Source organism: Seriola aureovittata, chromosome 13 (assembly GCF_021018895.1).
Source record: "Seriola aureovittata isolate HTS-2021-v1 ecotype China chromosome 13, ASM2101889v1, whole genome shotgun sequence".
NCBI lineage: Eukaryota > Metazoa > Chordata > Actinopteri > Carangiformes > Carangidae > Seriola > Seriola aureovittata.
In genome coordinates this window covers 918,719-929,161 of record NC_079376.1, presented here as the reverse complement: position 1 = coordinate 929,161, position 10,443 = coordinate 918,719, and the positions used below count along the sequence as shown (strand labels likewise).

Genomic DNA, 10,443 nt, shown 5'->3' with positions numbered 1-10,443 from the left:
AGGTCAACAGGTAGCAGATCAGTGTCCGTGCTCCTGATGGAGAATTCACTCATTTATTTATATATATATTAAATCATTTTCTCTTTGTCTTTCCATGGACCAGGCCTCCAAATGAACCCTCTGCTGCCCTGACCTCTGAGAGAGGGAAACAGCCCCGGTGACGGCATCGCTGATCTGTTGGCTCCATCTACAGGTGAGTCGATGTAACAGCAGCATCACATTTCAGATGTTGGAGGAATGCTGCACAGATCCCTGCTGAATAAAAGTCAACTTAATGTTAACAGGTTTAATATTCTCTCCCTTCTTTTAGATTTTAAAACATCAGTTACTCAGTGACGTCTGTGATTGTACTGATGCTGTATGTGTCTTATTATTTATTTGTCTTGTTTTCTTTACTCAGGTCTGTCTTGAGCTCATTGAGAATACCTGATTAAATAAAGGTTATATATCATATCAATCAAAGATCTGGGAACTTTGTAGTAATCAGTCATCCAGTAACAAGTTGTGTCATTACTTTTTGTTCAGTGATTTACCACGAGGCCTCCTGTCACGAGCGCACGGTGTGCAGGGAAAGAGAAAGGTTGAGAATGTGTTTTTTAACGAGGTGAAGGAAGAACTCCAAAGAGTCTGACATAAATCAGGAGAGGTGTTTCAATATAAAAGATCAGCAGATTTTATTTTATCTTATTCATTTATATATAAATAATATAAAATATAAATATTTGTATTGAATGAACAACAACATTACTAGATAAAAGCAGTACGAGGCCTGAAGCATAAGTGAAGATGGAAGAAGCATAAGCCAAAATGTCAACAAATATGAACATTTATCTGGGAGGGTTATAACACTTTGGTTCTTGTCTTTGATGGTATATTTATTTATTAAATATCATACAGATTAATTATGCAATAAAATTACTGTGTTTTTTGGGAAGATATCAGATTCACAAAACCAGAGTTGTTCAGTTTCTACCAAATATGATTGATTTTATGTTAATATGCTGGAAATAATTCTAAACTGATCTCTCTTCTCTACAAATATGAGTCGGGTTTCACCACTGTAAATGAAACAGAAATAAAAATGAGATGATTTTAGTGGGACCTGGGTTGAAAAACACTTTTTGCTTATTTCCTGAGGCTATTTGTCAAATCTCTGAAAATAATTACTAATGAGGAACACTGTGGAATTTTATTTATTTATGTTTATAATTTTGTGTAAACAGATTCATTGATTCTCAGCTGTAGTCAGAGTCCTGGTCAGTAAGTGGCGGTAGTGAGTAATTTCAATGTTTACCAACTTCCGTTTAATCAAACTAACAAGGAAGAAGAAGAAGAAGAAGGAGCGGAAACAGTCGCTGCTAACGCTGTCGTAGCTAACTCGCTAGCTGCTCGTGTCGTTGTAATTGAGTTCGAACAAACAGTTAAAATGAACAAACTTATTAAATCGCAGGAGTTTGACTCGTATGAGATCGAGGAGCCGAGCGACGAGGAGAGAGCATCCAGCAGGTCGGAATTCACCACGACAGTTAGCTTTAAGACGGTGTAGCTTTAGCACCGTGAGGCTACGGTGCGGCTAGCTAGCTGCATGCTAACGTAAACAAACAGTTACGAACGTAGATTTTTATTAATCTAACATTACAGACCTGACGGCAGAGCTGTTAGCTGTCGGTGCTTAAATCTCCCGCCAACTTTGTCTTTGTTGTAGTGCTGTTTATTAACATGATAATAATGTAAGATACTCAGATCATAGCAGTCAACACAGCCTGGGGTTAAAGATACAAACAGCCACGAGTATAAAAATTCATATTTGTGTTGAAGGAGAAATCATAATTCTAAAGTTATAAGTAAAGCAAGTAAATACACAGAACTAGATTTAAAGTTGATTTTGTCCTCTTAGTGTTAATTTTTTTGCATAAGGACAAGATGAACCATGTTATTTATGTTTAAAGGTGAGTTTAAGATTAGCGAATGTGATGAAATGATTAAAACGAAACATATTTGGAAGTGTTGTGATCTTATCGGCTCCTGGTTGGTGCCAGGATAGATTTATTTCTAAGAATTGAAATATTAATCGGTGTCCTCGTGTTGATTGATCAATGAATTGTTTGGTCTATCAAATGTCAGCTGACAGTGAGTCCTCACAGCTCTGTGTGTTCGGGAGGCGGGTGAGAATCAGGGCTGGAGATGTTAGTCGACCTGTAGCCTGAGTAGGTGAAACACAACAAAATGTTAACTCCTCTCTGTCTCTGTGTGTTTCAGTTCGGAGGACGAGCTGGACGTGCTGCTGAACGGGACTCCGGACCAGAAGAAGAAACTGATCCGAGAGTATTTGACAGGGGAAAGCGAGTCGTCCAGCGGGGATGAGTTTGAGAAGGAGATGGAGGCTGAGCTCAGCTCCACCATCAGGACCATGGAGGGAACCTGGGCACCATCAGCAACAGGTAACACTCACCTGCAGTCACCATGAAAAGAAAACATTACACACAGAACAATAAATGACAAAGTAATAAATAAAAACAATAAAGATAAGACAATAATAACAGGAACTGAGGAAACACTGAAGACTGGAGCAAAGATAAAGATCAATCAATAAAACACTTTAACAGAGGAGATGTATTAAAGTGAGTAAAAACAGAAATAAAAGTTAAGATATTAAAAATCTAATAAAAATGAAACAAAACCAGAAATAAAAGTACAAATAAAATCCAGTAAAACAGCTCAAAATATATAAATAAATAAATAGAAAGTTAAATAAATAAAATTTAATTAAAAGCCAGACTAAAATGTTCAGAGTTGAGTTTGCTTTTAAAAAATAATATCAAAGCTTTGGGCTGTTAATTAATGGAACATGAATCTTTGTTAGACTGAAAAGCGACAGTCAATCCCACAATTAATGGACGAACCTGCTCACTGTGCTCTGTGAAACACGACCTACCATCTTTGTGTGTTTGTTCTCCAGCAGAAACCTCAGGAGGAGGAGGAGGAGGAGGTCCTGGACCTCTGAATCCTCGGATGTATGACAACATCTACTTCGACTCTGACTCAGAGGGAGAAGACACGCCAAGTAAACATGTCATCACTATGAATCATTATGTTCTGTATGGATCCACATATATGATTCGTCATTACATTGGCTCTCTGACCTTCTGCAGGCAGCTCCACAGGCCAGAGGCGGAGACAGCGGATCATACCGACCAATGACGAGCTGCTGTACGACCCCGACGAAGACGACAGAGACCAGGCCTGGGTGGATGCCAGGAGGAGACAGTAAGACACTCAGACAGTTCACCTGGAAAAGACTGACACTAGGTTTTGTCACGTTGTAGTCATCTGTTCTCTCGTCTCTCTGTCCAGGTACAACAGCAGGAAACGACCAGCAGGGGCGTTTCGCTCGCAGTCTCGTCGGACTCAGGGTTTACCCAGCAGTGACGCTGTCCTCAACTGTCCCGCCTGCATGACCACGCTCTGTCTGGACTGTCAGAGGTGAGACTTACACTTAGCACCACATGTGGAGCTTGATCACTCCAACAAAGTGAGGGATGTTGGAAGAAATGATTTCTGTTCCTTTTTACATCACCTGCCCAGACGCCTCCTGACCAGACCAACACACACCTGTTGGGCTGCTCTCTTCTTCATGTGGTGTTTCGTTTTACTCAGTCCATCAAATTCTGATTTGGAAGATAATTAAGGAGAGAAATAAAGTCATTTTCAAAAGTGTGTTTTTGAGATTAGGAAGTTTTAAAAGTCAGCAAGTCATGGCAGATACCCCTAATTTGCATAAGGTATAATAAAAGTTAAGGTAAAAATTTTCAAAATAAAAGCCAAGAAGATCTGTGAAAATGGAAAAATAGTAATAAAAAACTATTTTTTCCATACTTTGACACTTTAAAATGGAAAAATTAACTTTCTGTAAGTACTCGGACTGAAACACATGATCAAACAATGAATCGACAGCTGATTGAAATGTGTTAGCTGCAGTTCTGAGACAAACATTATCAGAGAAGCTGGGCTTTAATCAATATTCATTCTGTGATCTGGTTTCTGTTGTTAACATGTCTCAGTATCTCTGAACTAGTTTCAGCTGTCAGCTTGACTTCAGCTGATCTCATTGGCTTTATTTACTGATGAAATGCCGACTGATACGTTTACAGTGTTCAGCTACATTGAGATGTCTTGGTTGTGTCCACTCAGGCATGAGAAGTACCGGACGCAGTACAGAGCCATGTTCGTCATGAACTGCACGGTGAAGAGAGACGAGGTGTTACGCTACAAAACGCAGCAGGAGAAGAAGCAGAGGAACAGGAAGAGGAGAAGGGGCCAGAAAACGGAAACACCGGCAAACGAGGCTCCCGACCCGTCGCCAGCGGGGATGGATGCTGACGAGGTTTACCACCCGGTGCAGTGCTCCGAGTGCTCTACAGAGGTGGCCGTGTTCGATAAAGAAGAGGTTTACCACTTCTTCAACATCCTGGCCAGCCACTGCTGAGACGGAGCGAGCGAGCTCTGAGCAGGACGCTTTTTTTTTTCAGCAGTTTCTCTCTGGCTCCTCGCCTCAGCTTTCTGATTTAAGAAGAACCGGGTCGGCTGCTTCTTCAGCATCCCGCCTGAGACGGAGAATCCTGCTGTGAGTCTCTCCTAGGCGCCAATCTGTGGGTCAGGAATCAGGAAAGCAGAGGAACGTCAGCAGCATGTCACCTGTCCGTGAAACCTTTGAAATATCTGACTAAAGCTGGAATCCGGCTCTGAACATCTGCTGGTTGCAGCTCTGGTGGACGTACTGAACCCTAAACACAAGAGCCTGACTGACACATGATCCAATATCAATGTTGATTGATTTGAGAAGGACAAACATCAGATAGTGGCAAATAGATGTTGATGAATTTTTACCTAAACACGTCACAGTCACAAACCTTTCTAATCATTTTTATTAACTTTCTCTTTTTTTTTAAGGATTGTGAGCTGGATGATGTACTGGGACATTTCAAGGTCAAAAAATAAACTCGTCAGTGCTGTCTGCTGAACAGACGCTTGTTTTTTGAGATTTGTCTGCTGACATACGCACGATCTAGCTGCAATAAGATTTTTTGGTATCTCTCTAGTACACAGTGAACTTGTGCGGTCTCATAGGATCAAACTCCTTTTCCTGCTGGTGTCCTTCAGAGTCGGCTGTAAGGCAGTAGGACTTGAGAGATACTGTGCAGACTGTAGTTGCTGTTTGGTTTATTGAAGCTCTCTGGGCTTCATGGTTTAAGATCTACTAGACCAGCTTTTAGTTTCACAACAGGGTTGGCATTATTCTATATTTTTGTTACTGTCGACAAATCCCATAAAAAGACCCAAACGGCTTCCTTACTCTGTCTGTCGTTCATTGGTTTCTTCTGAAGTAAATCTCACTAAAGTGAAATTCAATTTAAAAAAGTTATTTCTTAAAACAGCTGCTCTGTGTAGTTTTTATCAAACGAAGGAAGGAAATTAGCCACACAGAATGAAAATCTGCCAATTATGTAAAATGAGCTCCATACAAAAATAACACGCTCTACATAGAATTACAAACTAAAGCGTGCTTTATTTAGAAGTGCTTTTGTATTAAAAACATTTTCCATTTCATCTTACTAAAACTTTTACATTGAAATAATCACAACTTCTGAATTAAGATACATGCATACAAATGAAATAAATGAGATAAGGTGAAATAAATGCAACATATAAATAAGGATAATGAAAGAAATAGCATAAAAAATATTTCAGGAAAAAAAAAAAAAAAATATATATATATATATATATATATATATACAAAGGGGTACCATTAAAGAAAACAAAGATATTAAAGGAAAATATTTATGGCTTTACAAGTTTCTACTATTTTTATTGCTTTACTGTTCTTTAATCCATGTAATGAATTAATAGTGTCTAATTTTTATTTTTAATTCTTGGATGTGTGGTTTCTTATGCATTGATGGATGTAGTATTTTCCATAGATTCAAAATAAAAAATTTTTTTTACAATCAATATAATTCTTATAAAAAATACAATTTTTCTAAATTAATAGTTGAACTATTCAGCATCTTAAAGAAATATTCTTTATCTAACCAAAACAATTTATTAGATAGGCATTCATAAAATAACTGACAAATACTCAGTTTCGTAATTGCAAAATACATATTTTTCATCAACATCATGTCTGAATCATGAAAGTACCTGGTTTACAGGATAAATCAAGTGTATGATTTTACATCAAACGTCCCTAATTTTGTTTATAACAAAATATTTCTTATTATAATTCTTATTTCTTAAAGAATTTCAAACTTTTTTCCATTTTATATTTTCAAATCTCGAGTTCAAAAACAGATTGGCAGGAAGGAGAGCTTTGTTTTGAAATCAGGATGTTGGAACTCCCTGTTCTGCGTCACAGCCGAATGCTCGAACGCGGAGTTGTGATTGGCTGAAAACGAGCACCTTATGATACGACGGTAGTCGTCAGTACGTTAACAGAACTTAACCTACCACGAGTCACGTCGAAAGGAAAAAAAAAAAAAACAGCGAGGAAAGAAAAATAAGTTGTCGCTTGTGAAGTTGGGACCATGGCCCTGGGTGACTGTTGGAAGCAGTTATCGTGGTTTTACTATCAGTACCTTCTGGTGACGGCGCTGTACATGCTGGAGCCCTGGGAGCGGACGGTGTTCAGTATCCTTTTCCGAGTGAACTAACTTCAGCCTTTACCGAGCGAGCTAACATGCTAACTTAAGCTAGAGCGGTAGCATGGCTAACTCATGACGCGAACCTTTCTAGTGAATAAACGCATTTAATTTGTGTTGTGAGTAACAGTTGAGGTATTTTATAAAGTTGCATCGGTTTATGTAAAATTCGGCATATAGAGAATGTACTGTTGAGCCTGTGTTGTCGTTGAAACTGCCATGAATTAAACGTTTAAATAGTAGCAAACATATACGAAGACAAATTGTGTGTGTACTAAAAATTGGATAATGTTTTTATTTTTTAATGAATGCCGAACTAAGTAATCAACTCTAATGTTTCAGAAAACTCCCAAATATTTGTTCTACAACGGACGTGCGTTAATCTGTAAGGGAATTAGCATTAAACGCGTAGAATGTAAATGGAGCTTTGAGTGGATTGTTGCTAACATAGTTTGCGGAAGAGAAAAACAACCGTATTTGTAATAAGAATTCATTCATGTTTGTTTTTTGAATAACTGCCGAATTAAAGCCTCTCTGCTAACGGATTAAAAAGGGTCTCAGTTTCCGTTGTAGTGCTCTCGCACCTTTTACCTGTAAGTAAAAACACACAAGAGGCGAAATTATCAACGGAATTCGACATATGGTTTACTTCATAGAAGAAGAAGGGCGGCGTCGAGGCTAAGCTAGCTGCGGCTATTTACGTTTGCTTCCACAGTCAGGTGATCCACACGTGCCAGTAAATGGATGTTACATCATAAGTACTTTTTTCATATTTGGATAAGGAAAACTTAAACCTGGAAAGTCAGGTTCACCCAGAAGAAAAGGTCGGCAGTTAATATTTAAAGTGTATCTTGTTAATGGCTGTACTTTGGTCTGTGGAGGTGCAGTAAGACAGTATCACATTATGTGCATGATGTGTTGGTAGGTGTCGCCCTCAGCCTGTATCCTGTCTTCCCTCAGGGGTCAGGTGTGATGGAGTGAATTAGTTAGAGGTTGTGTTATTGTCATTGTGCTGTATCCCATCCGATGTTAACAAGAACTGCAGCTGCTCAGATATCACGCTGGTAATTGTTATGAAATCAATCTGCAGAAAATGAATCACAGTTGATTTTTTTTTTTTTTTTTTTTTTTTACCAAAAAATACCAAATAAGCTCCGGTCACAGCTTCATGAATGTTCACACAAACTTGATTTCCATTTGACATGAAGAATTTCATATTTCACGTAAACATCCCATTCATTTCCTCACAGAGAATAATTCCTTAAGTGACTGACAAAAATTCAGATTTGATGTGAAACTGACTCGAAGCTCAATTTCTTTATTTTTTGCTCCTGGTATTAGAAACAGTTTGTGTTTCTGCTGCTTCAGAAGTTCTCCCTTAACGTTTCCTCCTCAGACTCCCTGCTGGTCTCCGTGGCTGGCATGGCCATTTACACTGGCTACGTCTTCATGCCTCAGCACATCATGGCTATCCTTCACTACTTCGAGGTCATCCAGTGACACGATGACTCCGTCCGTCCCCCCGCCGGTCCCATCTGTCTCTGGCTTCCTGTCCGTCCCTCTGCCTGCCTTCCTGTCTCTCCTGGGTTTAAGGTGGGGCTTGTTTCCAACCATGTTAAGGCAAAGCGTCTCTCCTCCTTTCCAAAGTTAATTCACTACCAAAGGTCGAAACACTGAACGTCGTGCTGGAGGCCGAGTCGGACGATGTCATTCCCTGGGACTGTTTCTTCTTCTTCACTCGTATGAAATGTTCCCTGATTGTGAACAGTGTTGGTCTCGGAGGTGAGGCCTTGGAAGAGTGTGCTTAGTTTTGTTTCATGTGTTCTGTTTGAATCAAGCGCACCTTACAGTTTTGAAAATGTGTAATTTATGGATGTGACTGGACAGTTTTATTTTTATTCCATGAAGAAATCAAACCATTGTTGTCTCAGAGTTTTATTCGGGAGCAGGAAACACAGCGATGGATGGAGAGAATATATTTTTGAGCCAAATATGATGATTTTAGCAGCATCAGATCTCTGAGTGAGGCTGGGTTGTTTTGTCAAAGTGGCCACTAACTGCTATTAAGGAAAATTTTCAGCCATTTTTATCCTTCACCATCATTTTCCTGCAGTTTTAAAGCCTCTCTTTCAACATACAGACACTGTCGGTGCCTGATGCAGCATCATAACTGTCAGGTGGAGGTGATCTGACTTTTAACCATATCCCATGGCTTTCTTCAGACGTGTTTAATGATGCACAACAACATCTTTTTCAGTGAGGGTTTTTTGTCATAATTGAACATGTAAATTGGCTGAAGCAGTGTTCCCATTTCAGATACCGCCGACGAGGACAAACGTGCCGCAACGGCCAAAAACAACAGGCTGCAAATTCAGAAACATACTAAAATAAAACAAACAGCCAAATGAATTAACCTCGCTCAAAACATTATAATATTTTTATTATTTGTAGTTTTTCCTTTCAAAAGTCGAAGTATCTTTGAAACTGCAGAACGGTTGTAAAGTCTGCTGGAGCTTGTGCAGTTGTATCAGTTGGAATAACGGTTGTATCTGTCAGTCATCTGCAGGAAACACTGCTCGTACGTTAAACCTCCAGTTCGGCTCTACATAAGATTTGTTCACCGGAGTAACGTCGGGTTTAAGCCTCAAAAAACAAACACAATGTGGTGAGTTGAACGGAGACGCCAACTCCTGTTCTTCTTCTGTTAGACGCATCAAATCCCCTGTGAGGAGCACGATGGGAAATAGACAAATACACCATCAATCACACTTATCATCCGTCATATATTTATTGTCAGTAAGTATAATGTGCATATTATTATTTTACTCTTGAAATAACACTCCGGCTCCAAGGAGAGAATCTGACGACTCTTTGTCCTGCAGCTGGTCATGGCTGCAGCTGCTAGAACATACGCAACGCTCTGGTGACAGTTCTGTGGTCGAGGATGAAGTGACACCTGACCGTGTAGAGAGCGTTACAGAGAGTAGCCCTGCGTGATGGAAACTTACACGGTTCGTCCTTTAAACTCCCACTTTTGTTGTAAACCGCACAGCAGGCAAATGTTAACGGTTTCCTCTTTGCACAGAAACGTTAAATGTTTAAGAAGTTCCATTTATACTGTCATCTTCTTCAACGATATGTACTCCGACCACTACTGGTATCCCTTGGAAAATTGTGATGATTTTTTTTCCCTGCAAAATGGTGTATTTTTCAAGTTTGTGTATATAATCTTGTTATACATATTTGTAAAGTTTTGTAGTCGGATATGTTGGCGTATAGAATAAAATATTTGTGGTTTTTTGTGAGCTACTGATGCTAAATACTGTTCTATAACTCTGAAATCATTAAAGGGATATTTCACCAAGCTAAAGCAGTTTGTTTCACCTTTTGTTTGTTTGGCTGTAATCTGTGGTGACAAGCTGTTACTTCTGTAAATCCATTTGCAACAACCCGCTCAGAGTCACTGACCAACGAGGAAACGCTGTATTATAGTGTGTAATAATCACCAAAGGGAGGAAATACTGCTCACCTTGTACTGTTTAAAGGCGTCTGCAACACCTGCACGAGTCTTTATAAAATGTCTATAATCACACTCAGTTGAAGTAGTGTCGTTAGGGCTGCAACTAATGGTTATTGTAATCATAGATCAATCAAAAAAACTAAAAGTTAGTCACTTTACTATCACGTGATAAAGAAATGCAACAATTTCTCACATCTGAATGGTTGGAACTGGAGAAGTTTGGGACTT

General features: G+C 39.2%; 2 protein-coding genes across 3 annotated transcripts; both read left to right on the top strand.

The window, feature by feature from the left end:
* The first annotated feature begins 1,338 nt into the window (after positions 1–1,338).
* Positions 1,339–5,352, top strand: eapp (e2f-associated phosphoprotein). Of its 2 annotated transcripts, none has more exons than XM_056393533.1 (6): positions 1,339–1,506; positions 2,260–2,441; positions 2,963–3,064; positions 3,153–3,267; positions 3,355–3,483; positions 4,192–5,352. In XM_056393533.1, exons 1-6 carry the CDS (start codon positions 1,427–1,429, stop codon positions 4,484–4,486), a joined length of 903 nt encoding a protein of 300 aa, XP_056249508.1. In that variant the 5' UTR covers positions 1,339–1,426; the 3' UTR covers positions 4,487–5,352. The 2 variants fall into 2 exon arrangements, with proteins under 2 accessions (XP_056249508.1, XP_056249507.1); XM_056393532.1 differs by having other exon boundaries at positions 2,960–3,064.
* Positions 5,353–6,459: 1,107 nt separating this feature from the next.
* On the top strand, positions 6,460–10,065 carry sptssa (serine palmitoyltransferase, small subunit A). The gene is made up of 2 exons (XM_056393535.1): positions 6,460–6,684; positions 8,092–10,065. Exons 1-2 carry the CDS (start codon positions 6,582–6,584, stop codon positions 8,193–8,195), a joined length of 207 nt encoding a protein of 68 aa, XP_056249510.1. The 5' UTR covers positions 6,460–6,581; the 3' UTR covers positions 8,196–10,065.
* Positions 10,066–10,443: the final 378 nt, after the last annotated feature.

What these genes read in the sequence shown, in the direction of transcription:
- eapp (XM_056393532.1), top strand. Translation starts at nt 1,427, where the DNA reads ATGAACAAACTTATTAAATCGCAGGAGTTTGACTCGTATGAGATCGAG. An exon ending in GTGGATGCCAGGAGGAGACA is followed by an intron (nt 3,268 to 3,354) that starts GTAAGACACTCA and finishes CTCTCTGTCCAG; the next exon opens with GTACAACAGCAGGAAACGAC. An exon ending in CTCTGTCTGGACTGTCAGAG is followed by an intron (nt 3,484 to 4,191) that starts GTGAGACTTACA and finishes GTGTCCACTCAG; the next exon opens with GCATGAGAAGTACCGGACGC.
- sptssa (XM_056393535.1), top strand. Translation starts at nt 6,582, where the DNA reads ATGGCCCTGGGTGACTGTTGGAAGCAGTTATCGTGGTTTTACTATCAG. An exon ending in CTGGGAGCGGACGGTGTTCA is followed by an intron (nt 6,685 to 8,091) that starts GTATCCTTTTCC and finishes TTTCCTCCTCAG; the next exon opens with ACTCCCTGCTGGTCTCCGTG.